At 54.9% G+C, this 19806-nt stretch overlaps 6 protein-coding genes across 6 annotated transcripts; 4 read left to right on the top strand and 2 right to left on the bottom strand.

Annotated features, from left to right (window-relative positions):
* Positions 1-22: 22 nt before the first annotated feature.
* Positions 23-3968, bottom strand: CCOS01_11034 (coatomer WD associated region; the record flags this gene model as incomplete). The annotated part of the gene is made up of 6 exons (XM_060459187.1): positions 23-265; positions 317-1419; positions 1472-3370; positions 3430-3749; positions 3810-3859; positions 3939-3968. The coding sequence occupies 6 exons, from the start codon at positions 3966-3968 to the stop codon at positions 23-25; spliced, it is 3645 nt and encodes a 1214-aa protein (XP_060309919.1).
* An 893-nt stretch (positions 3969-4861) lies between these two features.
* CCOS01_11033 (UDP-glucose:Glycoprotein Glucosyltransferase) lies at positions 4862-9601 on the top strand (the record flags this gene model as incomplete). The annotated part of the gene is made up of 3 exons (XM_060459186.1): positions 4862-5145; positions 5211-6384; positions 6434-9601. Coding segments are annotated over 3 exons (4626 nt in total), but the record flags the coding sequence as incomplete, so codon positions are not given.
* A 397-nt stretch (positions 9602-9998) lies between these two features.
* Positions 9999-12828, bottom strand: CCOS01_11032 (DNA repair protein rhp54; the record flags this gene model as incomplete). Its single annotated transcript, XM_060459185.1, has 2 exons — positions 9999-12405; positions 12794-12828. The coding sequence occupies 2 exons, from the start codon at positions 12826-12828 to the stop codon at positions 9999-10001; spliced, it is 2442 nt and encodes an 813-aa protein (XP_060309917.1).
* Positions 12829-13198: 370 nt separating this feature from the next.
* Positions 13199-15280, top strand: CCOS01_11031 (heterokaryon incompatibility protein; the record flags this gene model as incomplete). Its single annotated transcript, XM_060459184.1, has 1 exon — positions 13199-15280. One exon carries the CDS (start codon positions 13199-13201, stop codon positions 15278-15280), a length of 2082 nt encoding a protein of 693 aa, XP_060309916.1.
* Positions 15281-16019: 739 nt separating this feature from the next.
* On the top strand, positions 16020-17449 carry CCOS01_11030 (uncharacterized protein; the record flags this gene model as incomplete). The annotated part of the gene is made up of 2 exons (XM_060459183.1): positions 16020-16292; positions 16367-17449. The coding sequence occupies 2 exons, from the start codon at positions 16020-16022 to the stop codon at positions 17447-17449; spliced, it is 1356 nt and encodes a 451-aa protein (XP_060309915.1).
* Positions 17450-17782: 333 nt separating this feature from the next.
* Positions 17783-18766, top strand: CCOS01_11029 (methyltransferase domain-containing protein; the record flags this gene model as incomplete). Its single annotated transcript, XM_060459182.1, has 3 exons — positions 17783-17841; positions 17918-18092; positions 18173-18766. 3 exons carry the CDS (start codon positions 17783-17785, stop codon positions 18764-18766), a joined length of 828 nt encoding a protein of 275 aa, XP_060309914.1.
* Between the last annotated feature and the right edge of the window lie 1040 nt (positions 18767-19806).

Below are 19806 nucleotides of genomic sequence, written 5' to 3'. Positions count from 1 at the left end.
CTATTACACTAGCTAGCTCTCTCTACGCGAAGAGCTTCAGGCCACTGCCGTGCTTGCCGACCTCGCACACCCCGCAGACCTTGCAAACGGTGCCCTTGTACTTGCTGTGGTACTTGGAGCCGTCAAAGGCGCACTCCTCGTAGGAAGTGCCGCTGTAAATGGGTGAGTGGCTGGCTGCGCAGATATCAAACTCGGCAAACTGGTCAAATTCGATCTCAATAGCGTCTGAGGGGTTACGCTCGCATTGGGCCTTGGCTTTCTTGGCCTGCAAAAGGTGTCAGTCTGGATATATTTGGAATAAAAGGCTGATACTCACGTTTTCAGTCAGCTTGCTGGAGCCGCCATTGGCAATAATGCGGTTGGCAAAGCTCAGTGCTGAACCGTAGTTCTTGTTTCTTATCGCCAATTGCATCGCGTTGTGCAGGGCCAGCTGGCGATGAGGAACCTCAATCTTGGGGATGGTAAAGTAGGCTGACAACTCAAGGTTGCGCTTGAGCTGCTCGCCAGTGGTGCCGAGCTTGCGGCGGCTGAGCTCAATCTCCATGGCCACGGCATATTCGCTGGCGGATGTGATGAGCTTCTTCGCCTCGGCGACCTCGCTTTCGCTTGAAACGGCGTTGATAAGGATGGCGTGGAGGATACCCTTGAAGATCTGAAGACCGTCCTCGAGCTTGTTGGTCTTCATCGAGTTGTAACCCTGTTGCAGATCGTTGGTCGCCAGGAACTCGAGATCCCTGGGCACGATCGGCAACACCTTTCTAGGGTCCGTCTCCTCAATCGTACGTCGGACGTAGTTGACCAACGGAGGAAGGTTTGCAGAGGCTGGAAGATACGTTTTTGATGCCTGGTAAACTTCGAGGAAGCGGGGCTTCAGCGGCGCAAAGTTGACTGCTCCCACCTGTCTGTTGAGGAGTTGCATTGCTGACTCGAATGAGCCACCGGCAACATGATCCACGGCCAGAGGAGAGTTGCGAGCCCAAAGGTCGGCCTCACTGCTTCCAGCACCACCAGCGTCCGCACTGTCAACGTTTACGAAGTCGCCCTCGATCTCGGGAACGACATCATCACCCAGATCCCAGCCTGCCGCATCCTCATCATCGTCGACGTCGATGAGGTTGCCATTCTTCTTCGCAGCGACATCCTCCTCGACGTCGTCATCGAAGCCGTTGGCAGCTGCGGGAGTATCCTCCAAAGACAGTCCTTCAACCTGGCCAAGCAGGGCCTTCTCGAAGACAGACTGGGAAGTGGCCTTGGTGGGCCAGTTTGCCTTGAATGTGGGGACGACAGGCTTAGGGGGCGTCAGAGCCTCCCCAATCGTGGGCGTCTCCAATTGGTCCTCGGTGAGACCAGTGGCCTCGAGAATAGCCTGGCACTCCTCCTCCAAGCCGTGGGACTTGGCGGTCATGTATGCCAACGGGTCTGTGTCTTGTTAGTCGAGATCTTACTAATGCTTACATTGTAACAAACTCACACAGGTCGATTTCCTTGAACATCTGGATCCTGTCCTCAACCTCACCGAGGTAGAGGGCGTTCTGGAAACGTGCAGTAAAGTCACCTCTGTGCTCGGCAATCTTGGCCATACGTGCCAGCTTAGAGTGGTCACCGGTGGACAAATACAGGAATGAAAGCTTGTCGAACTGCTTGAGCTTTTGGTAAGCCATCTCAACGACCTGGTGGTTTCCGTGAGCCAAGGCCTCGGCGCTCAACCTCTGCCAAAGCTTAGGACGATCAAGCTCCTTGGCAGTCTCGACAGCAACGTCCAGGTTTCCGCACTCGATTGCGAGCTCGAAGCGGGTTGCGGGGTCCTGCACGAATTGCAGAGCAATCTCGGGGTATCCCTTCTTCTGAAGGTAGGAGATGATAGATTGACCAACAAGACTGGAGTTCTGGATGATGTGGAGCATTTCCTCGTAGTTACGCTTGACGAGGGCCAACTTGAATCGGTATTCGGTGGGATCGACGTGGAGAACCTTGGGCTTGGCCGCTCTGTCAAGGCAGTAGACGTTACGGCCCTTGACACGGACCAGATAGACAGTCTGGTCAAGGGTGCGGACAATACCGTTGTCTCCATTCAGGAGCGTATACTTGATGTGGTTGAGGGTCGAATACAACAGAACACCCGCATCATCCCAGGTTGCACTCTTGATTCGGATAGTCTCGTGCAATGTGCTGACCTGCTCGAGGGTCTTCGTCACGATAGTGACGTTGTGCTTGCTCAAAAGGGCCGCGTACAGCCCATCATTCGACCACACAACGTACTTGACACCGTTGACAGCCAACTCGGCGACACTCTTCTTCTGCCCGATGTCGTAAAGATGCACAGCGGTGGGCGTAATGATGAGGAGGTTGCCGGTACCACCGAAGTAGATGTCGCTGGTTCCGACAGGAGGCTTGAAGGAACGGGTCGTGTTGTTGGAAAGATCCTTGATGTCGATTGTCTGGCTAGACGTGTTCAGGACAGCGAAACGGTTGCGGGCGACGAAGATGGCCGAGTTGCCCTGGCCGCGCTTCGACTCGGTGGGCTCAATGGCACCGGATCCATCGCGAGGAAGGTTGATCAGTTCGTAAGACCCGCTGTCGGAGGGAGAGGTGACGAGAACGGAGCGTTCGGCCGGGTTGTACGACAGTGTTCGCGGCGGGGTCCAAGGGCTTCCAAGCTTCTTGAGAGAGAGTAAAGTCGGGCTTTCGGTACTCTTCTGGAAGTCGTAGGATCTGACGTGCTTCTCCTTGGTGATGTAGAAGAGGTTGTTCTGGTATACTGACGATGCCGGTCTCTCTCTCTCCAGCTTGAAGACCATGACACCGTTATCGTGGCCAGCAGCGAACAAATTGATCTCGGGGTGGGCGGCAATGACCCAGAATCGGTCGTTCTCGCGCTTGAAGGACTGCACCGCGGTGCGCTTGTTGAGGTCCCAGACGCGGATGGTCTTGTCCTCGCCGACAGACAGGATCAAGTCTTGGTGGGGGTGGAACAAGCAGCCAGAGGCGTTCTGGAAGTGTCCTCTGCAAGTGTCGACCTCCCAGGCCTTCGTTTCGCTCATGCGCCAGAGCTTGACGAGTCGGTCATCGCCAGCAGACACAATCAGCGGCATGGTCGGGTGGAACGCAACCCAATTGACACCGCGGTCGTGGCCTTCCAGGACAAACTTGACAACAGCATCGGTGTTACCAAACATGTCGGTCTGGTTCTGGTTCGCGCGCGCGACCTGGTCTTCGAAGGTCATCGATGTCGGGGCCGAGTGCTTCTTGCGCAAGCCGGAAATGTCCCAAACTCGGACAGACTGGTCGAGAGAGGCAGAGACAACGAGGTCTTCCTTCGGGTGGAATTGGGCGCACATTGCGTAGTGATTGTGTCCGGTCATGGTGCAGACTGCGAATCAAGGTTAGTTACCTTCACAGCCATCACGGGATCCTAGGGATTGTGCGCACTTAGAGAGCGGTTCTGCCAGTTCCATATCCTGATCGTCTGATCGTCGGATGCCGACAGAATCCATGGCAATTCATGATGGAAGAAGACAGTGCGAACGTAGTCGAGATGGCCGTTCAAGGTGAAGAGGCATCGGCGAGTCTGGTAGGACCAGACCTTGATCTTGTAGTCGTCGCCTCCAGAAACGAAGAGGGGTTGTGTCTTGTGGAAGTCAATTCCTCGAACCGGGCCATCGTGCTCTTCGAATCGATCGATCAATGTTCCCATGCGGTAATCCCAAAGCTGAATCGTGGAGGAGTGAAGTGCGACGAGGATCCATGGTCTGGTAGCTGTTCGTCAGCAAGGGGGCAGACTCGAGGGAAGCTATGGGTTGAAAGCTCACCTCTTGGGGTGGAAGGCGATGCCCTTTGCGCGGGAGGACTTGGACTCGAACTGTAGACTGGGTGAGCAATGGACTCGAAAAGAAGATAGGATCTCGTCAGAGACCCAATGCGCCGAGGGCGGAGCGTACCTTGGTCAACATGCCCGAGGAGGCCTGCATTTTGGCGGGGAGGTGAAGCCGGAGCTTCTAGCAACCAGCAGGGGGGGAAATCAGGCGGCACCTCTGGAGAAAACGGGATTCAAGTGCAAGCCAGCTTACCGACCGAGAAAGGCTGCAGCTGGAGTGGAAGGGGATGGTGACATTCACGGGTCACGAAAAGAGGACGCGGTGAAGGGGTTGGATGCGTAGAAGTATCCGTAGTGAGGTAGAGAGATACGTAAAGGCCACTTCCTCGTCTCAGAGCCCCTAGTAACAATTCCGCTTCGTGGCCATCTGTAAAGTGTGGGTTATTTCTGTGGGTCCAGACTAATGGGCGCCGATTGACAGGAGCTGCCCGCATCAGAGTTCCGCCGACAACCGTGTCCTCACCGCCCGTCCCTTACATACGTACCTTAGACGCTTAGGTAAGGTTTGCCAGGTACCTGGGTACAATGATTCTCCCTTTCAATGAGGTGCCACGCTGCCAGATGCTTGCTTAGGCCTGGACTGGGCGAAGCTGAGGTAAGCAATTGCCCCTCCAGTAGGCCCGTTTTTCTGCCGTTTCTCCCCGTGGACCTAACACCCCTGGCAGAGGAGACGCTAGTCTTCTTTGGTACAGCTCTTTTGTCAATGTGTTCAGAAGGCGCGCTCACTTACACCAGTCCCCCAGACCAAGCACCTCCTAGTATTATCTACCTAGCGATACCTGACGTTTGACCCGCCTACCATACCTTACGGAATTCACCTTTGGAAGCCCCTCCAAGCATTCTTGCACCAGCCATGCGACAGAGGCGATAAATAAATCACCTTCCGCGGTGTCCCTGTTTTTTTTCCACTCCAAGTTCAAGATATTTCCTTTCAGAAGTTGTCTGTCTTAATATTCACCCACCCTTGCCCTCCTTTTCGGCTGGGAGGAACAAGTCGTCGAGAATCCCTTCTACCCATTCTCGACCCCGAAGAAAGTCGACACTCTTTCTCTCAATCTCCATAGCCAACAACTATCTGCAAACACCCACAACTCCGAAGAACAGCCTTGCGCCGGCCGTCGCGCTCCCTCCTTCACCATGGTGCGGTTGTCGCAATTGCCAATGGGCGTTGGCCTGTCACTCTTGGCAGCTGTCAATGTCGCCGCAGTCCCCTCCGTAACTGTGGACATGAAGGCTGCCTTTCCTTCTGGCCCCTATCTCCTAGAGCTGCTGTAAGTGAACCTGCCCTGCCCTTTTTCCTTCTTTGTTTCACTGCCGGCTAACACCTTCGTTCTAGTGAGACAGCTGCTGGTGAAAACGCAACTGCCTACTTCCCTCTCCTCGACCGCATTGCTAGTGGGCACTTCAGCGAAGCCAAGACTGACAAAGAAGTCTACGACAAGTTCCTCCTCACTCTCAATGAGGATGGGCACATTACCACACCGGACGCCCTGTCTACATTCAAGCTGGCCCTTTCCCTACGAACCGCCGCTCCTCGCATTGAAGCCCACTATCAATACTACCGAACTGCCGTAGAGCCAAAAGTCGACACCGATACTCAAGATGGCTGCGATGTCTGGGCTGAGCAAGGAGGAAAACAGTACTGCACTCCGTCCCTGGATGCTGCAAAGGATTCTGCATTGGATGGCGCAAAGGTGCTGCCCTTCGACCGAGTCCTAGGATCTGGTAAGGAGGCCATCTTATACGCAGATCCGACTTCGCCTTCTTTCGGGTCTTTCCACATCGCTCTGGCTCAGAAGGCTCGTAATGGAGAGCTTGAGTACCGCCTGCGTTACACGAAGCCGGCTGGCAAGTACGAGGAGCCTCTGCCCGTCAGCGGATACGGAGTTGAGTTAGCCCTGAAGAGGACCGACTACATCGTCATTGATGACCGAGAAGCGCACCAGGACGACGCACAGAAGACCGTCAAGACTGAGGAGGTCTTGGACGCTGCCGAGGAGGTCGCTGATCTAAAGCCGCTATCAAAGTCTGAGGTACAGGAACTTGGTCTGAAGGCTGCCTCCTTCGTCATGCAGAGCCAGAACCCCTTTGAGACGCTTCTCAAGTTGTCGCAAGACTTCCCCAAGTTCTCAACTTCCATTGCTGCCCACAATGTGTCTGCTGAGTTCCTCGCCGAGCACCAAGTCAATCGCCAGCAATTGGTTCCAAGCGGCATGAACGTGCTTTGGATGAACGGAGTGCAGCTCATTGAGCGCCAGATTGAGGCATTCACCATCATTGATCTTCTCCGCCGTGAGCGCAAGCTTATCGACGGCGTTCGCGATCTTGGGTTCACCGGCGGTCAAGCTGTGTCTCTTCTCGGTCATCCCAAGGTTGCCGAGTCCAAGTCGGACGAAGAGCCCCCGCGATTCGACTGGACGGATGACCTTGAGGAAGAGCAGGTCATCATGTTCCTTAACGACCTTGAGAAGGATGAGCGATACCAGGATTTCCCTGACCAATTGACTTCGGTGAGTCTAACCCTCTTTTGCTTGAGATTAAAATACTAACTCCCAACAGCTCCTTCAGCGTGTCTACCCTGGCCAGCTCCCACCCATAAAGCGCGATATCTTCAATCTCATCATTCCCGTTGATTTCTCCAAGATGGAAGATCTCAGCGTCGTCGCTCAGATGAACTCCTTCGTCCAGCGGAAGCTTCCCATCCGTTTCGGTCTAGTTCCTCTGACGCCCACTGAGGATGCATTCCAAATCAGCAAGATTCTCTACTATCTCCTCGACAACTACGGCTTGGATGGCTTCATTGAGTATCTCGATGCTGCTATGCAGGCCTCCAAGACTGAGAAGCCGGACCAAGGCTCGTTTGACCAGGCCATCAAGGACCGTGAGCCTCTTCCAGACTCGAAACTCCTTTCTTTTGCCGAGGTGGTGCAGTCAGACGAACTTGATGGCATCGTCAAGCTGGCCAAGAACTGGGCAAAGAGGCTCAACGCAAACACGCCCGTTCCGCCTGTCTTCATCAACGGTATTCCGGTTCCTCGCGAGGGCAACTGGCTTCAGGCCATGAGTATGAAGGCTTCCAGTGACTTGCAGGCGATTCAGCGCGCCGTTTACCTCGGCATGGTCGATGAGAAGGCCTGGATCCCGGATTTCTTCCTCGAGAAGGCCGTCAAACGTCGCAACACCTATATTTACCCAGAAGATGAAAAGTCACTGCAGGTCCTTGATGTCAACAAGATCTACACCGAGTTTGACGGTCTGTTCAGCAAGGTCCCGGTGGTTGAGGCTTATGCAGACTCGACGAAAGAAAACTGGGCTGTTCTGACGGTAGTTGGAGATTTTGCCTCAGACGAGGGAGCAAACCTTCTTCTGTCGGCTTTGGCTTTCCGTCGCAACAACCCTGGCGTGCGTCTGGACGCTGTGCACAACCCTTCAGTATCTGCCTCAGCTTCTAGTGTAAACACGGCGTTGAAGAACGGCGGCGACAAACTTGCTGAAGCTGAGACTCTTTCCGATATCAAGGACATCCTCCGTGCCGCTACTGGTGATTCGGATGCAATCTTCACTGCAGTCCTCAACGAGTTCCTCTCCTTCGCCGCGATCAAGCCAGGTTCCAACCTGCTTATCCTCAACGGCCGTGTCGTTGGGCCTTTCACCGAAGAAGACCCCTTCCAAGGCGACGACTTCCAGTTCCTCTTGGAGTTTGAGCAGAAGGCCCGCATTCTCCCCGTCTATGCAGCAGTAGACGAGCTTGGATTGACAGACAAGATCGCCGGTCCCCTGGCAGCTGCCAAGATCACGTCAGTCACGGCGCTGTCGACCATCTCTGACCTCCCTGCTGGCATTTTCGAGTCTGCGCCATCGTTGCGCGTCAGTGCCCACGATGCTTGGAACTCAACCTACACTGCCATTGAGATCGGAAACCCTGAGACATCAAGCATCCATTTGGTTGGTGTTCTCAACCCTGCCAGTGAGCAGGCACAGCGGTGGTCGCCTATCCTCAAGGTTGTTTCTGAGCTGGAGGGCGTGTATCTGAAGCTCTTCCTTAACCCCAAGGACAAAATTGACGAACTGCCTGTCAAGAGATTCTTCCGATACGTGCTGGAGTCAGAGCCGACGTTTGATGAAGCCGGCAAGGTTCGCGCACTTGAGGCATCCTTTAAGAGCTTGCCCTCTGAAGCTCTTCTTAATGCTGGCATGGACGTTCCACCATCGTGGCTCGTTGCACCCAAAGTCTCGCCCTTCGACCCGGACAACATCAAGCTCAGCTCCATCAAATCAAACGTGCACGCCTCCTACGAGCTCGAGAGCATCCTTATCGAGGGGCACTCTCGTGAGGGTGGACAGTCGCAGCCTCCCCGCGGTGCGCAGGTCGTTTTGGGCACTGAGAAGGAGCCTCATTTCGCCGATACCCTGATTATGGCCAATCTTGGATACTTTCAATTCAAGGCGAACCCGGGATTTTACAATATTAAACTCAAGGAGGGCAGGAGCACCGATATTTACACCATCGATAGTATCGGTGCAAAGGGATGGGCTCCCGTGCCGGGCGATGAAGGCACCGAGGTGGTGCTGATGGATTTCCAAGGCACGACTCTGTACCCTCGCCTGTCACGCAAGCCAGGACAAGAAGAGTCCGACGTGCTGGCCGAACCCGAGGACAACAGCATCGTCGGCCGTGGCCTCAAGTTCGCCGGAGGCATCCTGGGCAAGAAGAAGTCCGCGTCCGACGAGGAGCACGCCGAGATCAACATCTTCTCCGTCGCCAGCGGCCATCTCTACGAGCGCATGCTCAACATCATGATGGTCAGCGTCATGAAGAACACCAAGCACACTGTCAAGTTCTGGTTCATTGAACAGTTCCTCTCCCCCTCCTTCAAGGATTTCATCCCGCACATGGCCAAGGAATACGGATTCAAGTACGAGATGGTGACCTTCAAGTGGCCTCACTGGCTGCGTCAGCAAAAGGAGAAGCAGCGCGAGATCTGGGGCTACAAGATCCTCTTCCTCGACGTGCTCTTCCCCCTCTCCCTCGACAAGGTCATCTTCGTCGACGCCGACCAGATCGTCCGCACCGACATGATGTCCCTCGTCAACCACGACCTCGAGGGCAAGCCCTACGGCTTCACGCCCATGTGCGACTCCCGCACCGAGATGGAAGGCTTCCGCTTCTGGAAACAGGGCTACTGGGCAAACTACCTCCGCGGCCAGCCCTACCACATCTCGGCCCTCTACGTCGTCGACCTCCGCCGCTTCCGCGAGCTCGCTGCGGGCGACCGCCTCCGCCAGACCTACCACTCCCTCAGCGCCGACCCCAACTCCCTCGCCAACCTCGACCAGGACCTGCCCAACCACATGCAGTTCCAGATCCCCATCCACAGCCTGCCGCAAGAGTGGCTGTGGTGCGAGACGTGGTGCTCCGACGAGAGCCAGCGCGTCGCCAAGACGATTGACCTCTGCAATAACCCGCAGACAAAGGAGCCCAAGCTCGATCGCGCGAGGCGCCAGGTGCCCGAGTGGACCGTCTACGACGACGAGATTGCCGCCCTCGACCGCAAGCGCAAGGGTCTCCCTGCCGAGGCGCCCAAGAAGGAGGAGAAGACGGAGGTCGTTATCGATGATGGATCGGAACAGAAGCCTGTTGTCGTGGAGGAGGTGGAGAAGAACACAAAGAGCCGCAACTGGGAGGAGCCTCCCTCGGAACAGACGCATGTTAGAGACGAGCTATAGACACACATCACGAATTTGTAGGTCAGAGAACCTTACGATTCCAGTGTAGAGTTGCGCACAGCATTGAGTATTACATAGAAAGATGGGAAAGAAACGAACAATCGCATTCCATGAAATTTTCTTCATCTTTTTTTGATTTGATCTAAAATGATAAAAACGGAACGCTCGAAATGTCATCACGTCTTTTTCTAACGTGAGTATATCTAGCTCATGTATAATGTCTATACGGACCTCTCGTAAAGTCCAGTATCAAGCAAAGCCCCCGCCAAAACACCATCGCCATCCCAAACTCGTACGACTCCGGAACACCTCTCTATTGACTTCTTCAAACAGAGAAAAAAGCCACGAGTTCATAATGCATGCATGACCATAACCATCCGTCGGAAACGACGACGCTCTAATGCGAAATATACTGGAACACGGCAGACACTTCCGGCTCCCCACACTCCTGCCTCAGCAACAGATCCTGAATCGGCTTCAACCCCTCGTTGACAAAGTGGTTCCACGTGCTCGTGTCGCCGTACAGCATGGCAGGCGACTTCATATACTGCCTGCCATCGGGCTTGCACCGCTTACACTTAAACGTGTCGTGCGTGTCGGATTTGGTGCCGGGCCGGTACTGGAACAGCTCGCGCAGACTGTCGAGCGAAAAGTGCCGCTCAACGTCCTCGGCGGAGTCGACGACGCAACTCGACAGCGATTGCTTGTGGGACTGGCGCTGGAAAATCTTTTCCTCAATGGTTCCCGTGGCGATGAAGCGGTAGACGAAGCAGTCCTTCTTCTGACCGTCACGCCAAACACGAGCGAGGGCCTGTTGGTCTGCGGCGGGGTTCCAGTCGGGGTCGAAGAGGACCAAGCGGTTGGCGCCGATGAGGTTGAGACCGCAGCCACCAGCCTTGGAACTGAGGAGGAATACAAACTCATCTCCGTCCGGGTTGTTGAACTTGTCAACGAGCTTTTGGCGCTTGTTGACGTTCATGGTGCCATCGAGGCGCAGGCAGCCGTAAGCACGATTACGGCAGAGCTTCTCGAACAGGTCAAGCGTCTGTGTGTAATTGCTGATGAGTACAATCTTGTCGTTTGTGTCCTGGCGGATACGGGCGAGCATGCGGTCGAGGACTTGCATCTTGCCTGAGTACCAAGGCTTGACATCTCTATCTCTGCCACGCGCCTCTTTCGGGACATAATCATCGGGGAAGCAGTTCTCCGAACCAGGCAAATCGTCCGAAATGTTGAGCAGATCCGGGTGGTTGCAGAGCTTCTTGAGGATGTTGATGGCTTTGAGCGGTTGACTGCCCTTGCCACGGAGAAGCGCCTGAATGTCCGGACTGGTAATGAAGTAGTTGTAAAGGTCGAGCTGAAAGGGTGCAAGATTGCAGAACACGACATGCTCGTACTTGACGGGCAAGTACTTGGACAAGATGTCGTTGGTGCGGCGAATGATGAACTTATTGACAATGCCCAAGAGCTCGGACAGACACTCGTCGCCCTTCTTCCTTTCAGACTCGAGGGCGTCGGCGTCACGCCCGCGAAGAATCGGAAGCTCGAATCTCTTGCGGAACTCGAGCCGAGTACCCAGGAGATCCGGGTTAGCGAAGCTGATCAAGGAGAAGTACTCGGACAAGTCATTCTGAATGGGCGTTCCGGACAGAATGACTCGTCTTGTGACATTCAAATTGTTGAGTGCGCTGAAAGTCTGACTGTCTCCGTTCTTGAGACGATGGCCTTCATCGCAAAGCATAAGGCCGATCTTGGTGTGCTTCAGCTCCTCAACGTTCAGCCGAAGAGTCTCGTAAGATACGATGATGACTGGTCTTGTGACTGATCTGCCGCTCGCAATAGCCCACTGACGCAGCTGTCGCGTGAGCTCTTCCTTGGACGCCTTTCCGTCAATTGCAAAAGGTGTGACGGCATCGGCACCGAGCCACTTGACCAATTCGTTGGCCCAGTTGCGCACCAAACTGGAAGGGCACGCAACAATGGCTTTCTGGATTGTGCTCTTTCCAGCATCCGGGGATTGCTTCAGAAGGGTCCAAAGCAAAGTGATGCATTGCAAGGTCTTTCCGAGACCCATCTCGTCGGCCATGATGCAGCCATTGGCCTTCTCCTCAATCATGCCAGTGACGCATCTGTACATAAACTTGACACCCTCGACCTGATGTGGTCTGAGAACCTTGGCCAACCGTGGGTCGATTACAACAGGAACTCGGGGGTGCTCCCCTTCGACCTTCTTCTTGATTCCGAGAATCTCGGCCAGACTCTTGTGGACGAGAGGCGCGTCAATCTTAGTCTCGGCCTCGGCTTCCTTCTTGTCTTCCTTCTTCTCGGGCTCTTTGGGCTTATCATCGATAGTCGGATCGTATAGCACAATGGCAAACTCGCCACTGGGGTCGTGCAACGGCTTGGCAATGAATTGTGCTCCCGTGCGCAGGCCAAGGGTTGGCGGAGGTCGGTTCGGGTTATATGCACTGGTATTCTTGTTGATCAGAGGCACCGAGAATGCCTTGCGAAATACTGTTGACTTGTCCTTGGCCTGGAAAACGGGGAATCTGTTTGCGTCTCGGTTCGCTAAAGCCAGGCGATCGGCATTTGTGTAGGGCTTGTCGGCGTCAGTCTCGCCATCAGCGCCCTTGTAATCGACCCTTCTCTTCTTGCGCGCTGGTCTGTCGGTTGCGACTGTTCTCGTTGCTGAACCAGGGCATTTGAACGGTCTTGACAACTTATCGACCGACTGGGGAGTCGGCCATCGCTTAGACGGCACGTTCTCCTTGTTCGCGATCGGGGTGGCGGTGACGTCGACAGTCCTATGGAGGGGTTAATACAGTGCCGTGTTAGTTGGAGAAGCATTGACTAGAGTTGCGTACATTGTGAACCGCGGTTTGTGGTGTAGCAATGCTGCAGGTGCAGTGTATGCGCAATCCCGGGGGTAAGGCTTCGCAGAGAGCAGCAGAGAAGTGGCGGATGAAGATGGAGGGAAGAGAATAAGAGCAATGTTCCTGGTCGGAGGGCCCGGTGTTGATTTGGGGCAAAGCGCGACTCGACCCGCGTCGCCACTCAAACACGCTTTCACGTGCACCAGGCACCAGGGCCCATCTATTTAATCTGCTTACCTCACCACTCCTGCTTATCTAAAGCTTTCTTTTGTGAGGTCCACCCACTAGGTAAGGTTCTAGATTGTCCGTGCTCACTTACACCTCAGCTTCCTCCTCCTCCTCCACCCCCGACATGTCGATGTTCAAGGGTATAACTTCACGGGACACTCAGCGACAACTTGGCGCGTCAATCTCTTCCCGGTCCTTCGTCAGAATTATAATGTCAAGTGGCATCTTTCGCTGCCAAAATGTCCCCAATGATTGGCCAATAGTTCGGCGCGGTGAAGCCGTGCGTGAGAACCAAAGTTGGCGTCGTTTTAGTCTTGGTCCTAACGATGCAGCTGACGATTCTACCATGATCATACGTGGCTAACTAAGCCATGACTGCTTGGCTTCCGCCCAATTTGGTGACTTCAAAAGCTTTCGAGCTCTCCTATAAACCTTTCTATCTGGCGAAGATGATGAGAAAGCAAATACTGTATCGGATGCTTCCCAATCTTCAGTCATGTCGTCCGGAATAGCAAAATTCGAATACAGTCACCGTATCGGCAAGGAGACCATCCGTCTTGTGCGCATCCTAGGCTGCGGAGCAACTGACGATGGACCGTTGCAGCTTTCACTGGAGGAACACGCCCTTGGTGACCTGCCAACTTACCGTGGCCTCTCTTACACATGGGGATCCCCCCTCGCAGAAAAGGAGCCCTCTTGGCAAATCGGACATCAGCTCGTAACAGTCTCAGTGATGCTCAACGGCCAAAGTTTTGACATCTTCCCGAACCTACACGATGCACTGTGCTGGATCAGAGCGCACAACTCCTGCGACCTGTACTGGATCGACGCCATCAGCATCAACCAGGCCGATGATACCGAGAGGAGCATGCAAGTTGGCATCATGGATCGCATCTACAAAAAGGCTACCCGCGTCGACATATGGCTAGGCTCCGTCACTGACGAGCACCACCCAGCCGAGGTATCTCGATTGGTTCGCACAATGGCAGAAAATACTCAGCGGAACTTCAGCTTCGACCAAGAGAACTCCTTCTTTGACGACGATGCTCTGAGCAGATATGGCTTGCTGCATGTACCCGATGACGTATGGTACGCATTCGTCGCCTTTTTCGAACGCAAGTGGTTTAATCGTGTTTGGGTCGTCCAAGAGGTCGCCTTGTCAAGAGACGCATGTATCCTCTGGGGCAACGATGTTATTCCGTGGGAGACGGTGGCGTATTGCTCCGACTTTTTGTACGAAAGTCGTCTGTACGAGCAATTGTCAGAAGTCTTGTACGATAACAACCCTACAATCAAGGACGTCAAGATCGGCAGCAACTCGTCGGGCATTGTCGCAATCCAGAGGTGTAGACACGACATACTCGATATGTGGGACAGCACCACGCTGGACCACATAGTCGGTCCCTTTGCCTGCACGGGTGGAAGCAACAGAACCAAGACAGCCGGTGCGCTGTTGTTTTTGATGCTACGCCTGACGGTCGGGGTGGAAGCCACCGACCCAAGAGACCAAGTCTTTGGTCTACTGGGCATTCTCAACCTCCTCTTGGATCTTAGTGGTCGCACAAGGACGGAGCTGGAGGCCAACTACCGCAAACACTGCACGCCCGTCAGCATCTACACCGACACGGCGGTCTTCATTATGGAAGAATGCAAGAATCTGGCTCTGCTCACGGCGGTTCCCGACGACTCGGTCAAGAACATCCAGGCTCTGCCGTCCTGGGTGCCCGATTTCTCTGCAAACGGACCATCTGCCTTTCTGGCGATGAGGTGGCCCGCTGAGATCCCTTACTTTGATGCCTGTCGTTCCATGCCGACGAAGTACCGTGTCGTCGATGATAGGCAACTCCACGTCAAGGCTTTGTGCGTTGGCACAGTATCGTTGGTAGGCGAGGTATACTCGGAACTAGCTACGAACGGAAGCTTCACGCAATGGGCCGACTTCCTCTTGCAGTGCGACCCCGTCTATAAGCCGACAGGGCAGTGCCGAGTAGAGGCATTCTGGAGGACGTTAATCGGTGACCGAGATGGGTTCACACACCCCGCACCCGGCAGCCTCCAAAAGGCGTTCCATTCGTGGATCTCGGATCACGTTGTGTGGGAGGTGTACTGCGCCATGAAGAAAGGCGCCGACATTGAAGAACGCATCAGCCGTCTAGACAGCATCAAGAGACTTGCCGCGTCGGATGTCAGCAAGACGGTGCCCTCGTGTGATGTGATTATGGGATATCTGAAGCAGCTCAAGGAGTGCGAGGAGCAGGAGCAAGTTGAAGGCCTGTTCGATCGCTTCAAGCACACTTGTCAGGTGTACGTGAATCTCGCTTTTGAGACGCTCTGGGAGAGGCGGCCATTCCTAACGGATAGTAGCCATATGGGACTTGGAGGCCGATCCGTGCAAGAGGGGGATGGGATTTGGGTGGTGGCCGGCTGTCCGTCACCTCTTGTGCTTCGAGAGCTGCCGGTTTCTTCTATCTCTAGGCCTTTCAGTTATCGGTTGATTGGGGAAGCTTACGTGCACGGCATCATGCACGGGGAGGCTGTAGGTGAGGATATGTTGTGGGAAGATGTCTGCATCCAGTGACAGCTTTGCTAGGTAGGATTTATGGTGATTTTCATCTATTAGTTGCAATCCATCTTCGCTCCTCAATGTGTGCGAACCAAGAAAGAGCTACTATGCAACGAATCAAGAACTGAGCAATGTTGAATCCGCGGGTACTTCGGTGAGTGCTATACCGAGGCTTACCGAGATTCCCCCGAAGTGGTGAGTAACAAGGTGACCCCCACAATACAATGGGAGCGTTCTAGGGTACCTGTGCACAGCCAAAATCAGGTGAGACATTGGGCCAGACAGCAGGAGGCCTGTCGCACGCGTCCACCTCAACTTCTGCGGCCCCCAACTCGAAATCTTCAACGCGACACCCTCAGCGCAAGCCGCACATTCCAACGTTTCTTTGCGCCAGGCACATTCTTGTCTCAAGGTACGCAGACTGTTTGCAACATCAATTGGATTGTTATAAAACTCAATTGACTTCAGAGCTGCATATCGAGTCATCGACATTGATTCCCCCACGCCTAATAACAGCTCCATCTTCACATGCTCCGCAACAAACACCACCACCACCACGGCCACACCGATTCGTAGTTCGTACGGAGACGCTCGCCCGCAACGTCTCTAGTCTGGGTGGATCCCAAGACCCCCGGTCCCCCGGCACCTCTCCGCTTTCTCTCACCAAGCTTCCCTCGGTCCCTCGTCTCAAACGAAACAAAGCACGGCTCTCCCTCACTCTCGCTCTATCTATCTATTATCCTAGTACTCCATAATGGCCGACCCCTCCCCCTCCTCGTTCTCTTCCTCCCCCGGGACCACCCCGCTCCGTCCACCTTCTGCCCGCATCTTCTGGATCGTCGACAACTGGCCCTCCATCCTCGGCGGCACCGTCCTCACCCACTACGCACACTACCAGTACCTCTCCCGCGTCCGCAGCCCGCACCCGAACCCCGTCAAGAATGCCCGCTTCTGGGCTCTAGCCTCTGGCGGATGGATGCTCACCTACCTCGGCATATGCACCGGAATCGCCGTCGCCCAAGCCAAAGTCAATCACTACCTCGACCCTGATAACCGCCTTCAGTACCGCGATTCCTAACGTACTCGAACACATTCTACTAGCTACAATCACTACTTGACTACCGCCTCGCAACAGAACGATCCTGTCCCAGCCAGCTGCCCGCCATGTCCGCCGACTTCTGGGCAGGCTACATAAGCGGCGCCGTAGGCATCATCATCGGCAACCCCCTCGACCTTCTCAAAGTCCGCCTCCAAGCTCGCCCGGCCTCCGCCCCCTCGACACCCCTCCCCTCCGCCTCCTCCCCGCTCCCGCTCCCGAGCCCCACCGCGGCCGCAGCGGCATCCTACCTCCGCCATTTCGAATCCCCCGCCTCCCTCGTCACCGGCTCCGCCGCCCCGATCCTAGGCTACGGCGCCCTCAACGCCCTCCTCTTCGTCTCCTACAACCGCACAGAGGCCGCCCTCAACCGCGCCCTCGACGTCCAGTCCAGCCTCTGGACCACCTGGCTCGCCGGCGCCGTCGGCGGCCTCGCCACCTGGGTCGTGAGCACCCCGACAGAGCTGATCAAGTGCCGCGCCCAGCTCTCCTCCCCGCCCGCCTCGAGCTGGGCCATCACCAAGGACGTCTGGCGCGCCGAGGGGATCAGGGGTCTCTACTTTGGCGGCGTGGTGACTGCGCTGCGGGATAGCGTCGGGTACGGGTTTTACTTTTGGTCGTATGAAATCACCACGCGATGGATGGGCGCCGGGGGCGACGGCGTGAAGGAGACGAATCTGAAAGAGGAGGCCGCCAAGGTGTTGCTCTGCGGTGGTCTCGCGGGCATTGTGACGTGGTTGAGCATCTTCCCGCTCGACGTCATCAAGACCCGCGTCCAGACGCAGGCGTTTCAGGCACAGGCACAGTCACCCGAGAGGTCACCTTTGCTTGCGGCACAAGGGCTATCGCAGCAGCAGCAGCAGCAACAACAGCAGCCGGCGAAGCGTGCAGGCGCAATGCAGGTCGCGAGAGAAGCCTACCGCGAGGGCGGGATGCGAGTCTTCTTCCGTGGGCTCACGGTCTGCAGCGTGCGCGCCTTCGTCGTCAACGCGGTTCAGTGGGCAGTGTACGAGTGGGCGATGTATGAGATGGGCGAGGGCCGAAGGCGGCCTGCTGCTGCCATTGAGCCTGTGGGACAAGTCATGTGAGGAACCACGACTTTGGTGATACAAGGCGAGATGAGAAAAATGCCGTTTCCATAGTTTTGGGAAACGTCTCGCGGTGGTCAGCTTGGTGGTTTCGACATGTCACCGCAATGTTGCCGCTTATGCGTGCACCTTGATGGGAAAGTTGCCGAATACTCTCCGGCATCACAGACAACCACACAACTACACAACACAACCACAGGATAACGAACTGGGCGAGCCGAAATGGTGTCCACTATATAAAGACGCCCAAAATCGCTAAAGCGACTACTATAGATCCTTTAAGCACCAAGACTAGACTACATAAAAAGCCATCAAACAACTACAGCTGCAATCATGACCACGACCGAGTCCAAGACAGCCTCTCTAGCCGAACTCAACCGCGTCTTCTGGGAGTTTGTCAGCCCCGATTTCCTCCAAACTTGAATCCCTTCTCTCAAGCTATGAAGCTAACATTAATGTGACTCTCAGTGCAAACGCAGACACCTTCCTAGAACAGGACTGGATCAAGGTCTTCTCCGAACAGCTCACCCGCTTCCTCCGCGCCCAGGCCCCGAACCTAGGCCTCCGGCCCCGCGATACAAATCCGTCCTCGAACCCCGTCCGACTTTTAGACTACGCTTGCGCCTCTGGCGGTGCTTCATGGGTAAGTATCTTGTACTCCTGGGTCCTACATATCCCTCCCCCAGCTACGGTACCCTCTGACAGGATAACGCGTGGTTTTAGGCCCTCAGCCCCTTCGTCGACTCGATCCTCGGCATCGACATCGCACCCGGCATTGTACAGCGCTACAACGACTGCGCGGTGCGACTGGGATACTCTCCAGAGCAGGTTCACGCTATCGCGGGAGACTTGGCTTCGGATGGAGAGCTGGCTGCGGAGGGAGAGTTTGATGTTGTTATCATATCCATGGCGCTTCATCACCTTGACGATCCGCGGGGGATGTTGGGCCTGCTTGCGAAGAGAGTGAGGCCCGGCGGGGTGGTCATTGCTGTCGAGGGGGTTGATTATAGAGCTATGAGGTCGGAGAGTAAGATGCTCGAGAAGGGAGATGAGAAGGGAGGGAAAGGATCTGAACGGCATGGAGGTAAAGCTCATGAGCATGAGATCCACCAACACGATGTTCTCAAGACTACGAATCGGCATCTGGTCTTCAGCGAGGAGCTTTTCAGGGGATGGTTCCGAGGTGCTGGGTGTGACGAAGGGAAGTTTGCGTATGTTGAGAATGAAGAGGTCAGTCATATTCCTGAGAGTGCTTCCGGTAAGGTTGGGGGATTGGATAGGAAGATGGTCATCGCTTCCTCAGTGAGGAAAGAGTAAGAATGGACTTGTGATGCTTTGTTAGGAATGGACCATGTTCGTTAGCAATTGATATGTCAAGCGAAGCAAGTTGGGGCCCCCTTTCTCCTGATCAAGTTCCCGGTCACAATCAAACCATTTAACAGCCCGGGAGAAATCAACGAGCACCCACAAAACGAATCCTCACTACTTTCTGGAGCAAATACCATTTCCCTTAATACCGAAACTCATGCCGCCGCGACGCCATCTCGACCAAAACCAAGCCAGCCCCCAACTCTATCCTCACGAACAGCCTCACTTTCACCCATCAACTCCCTCAACCCATCAAGGTCGCAACCATCCATCGAACGAGGGCCAGCCTTTATTACCAACCTACTCTCTCCCCTCTATCAGGCAAACGGGGGTTCAACTCCCCTGGGCGCTGTGGCCCAGCGGTGGAACACTCAGCTGGGGACGGGGGATTTCCACATATCTCCCAGGAGATGGACCTCGACCCCATGAGTTCGACTCCCCGCTCTGGCTGCTCTCTTTTGCACTTTTTGCACTTTCATCTTAGCCAAAGAGTTTCCCACTCATACGACTGTGGTATAAGCTGTGTTTTTCTTTCGTTTCCGCTGTTGTGGGTTCGATGTTGTGTTCTTCTCAAACTATAGACAGCAGCTTGTGAAATCCACTGTCGAGTTGATGATAGAAGCCCGTCCTCCCCTGTCTAAATTTTTGTTTTTTCACATTGGCTTCCTACGCAAGAGCTCATTGTATCTCTATCTTCATTTCGAAGGGAGGTGATCATGAGAGTAGTGCTTACAAGACATGCCACGGGACCGAACCTCATTCCGTTTCTCACTACCTACTAATCAATCGCGTACAATTCAAGTCATGAATCTTGCTGATCGTAATAATCAGATTTCGAGCGAAAAACTGAGTGGAGGGGATTGTTTGCTGTCTCTCCTCCGCGGCGCTAGTTCTATCACCACCGGCCGACGACACGACGACAGACACGTCATGGGACCCCATCTTTTGGCGACTAATTTCAGGAACAGCAAGAATCCATGTGCAACATG

Source organism: Colletotrichum costaricense (genome assembly GCF_030867565.1).
Source record: "Colletotrichum costaricense strain IMI 309622 chromosome Unknown Scaffold_12.1, whole genome shotgun sequence".
Classification (NCBI taxonomy): Eukaryota; Fungi; Ascomycota; class Sordariomycetes; order Glomerellales; family Glomerellaceae; genus Colletotrichum; species Colletotrichum costaricense.
Note: the sequence above shows the minus strand (reverse complement) of the source record. Positions and strands in the feature narration are given on the sequence as shown.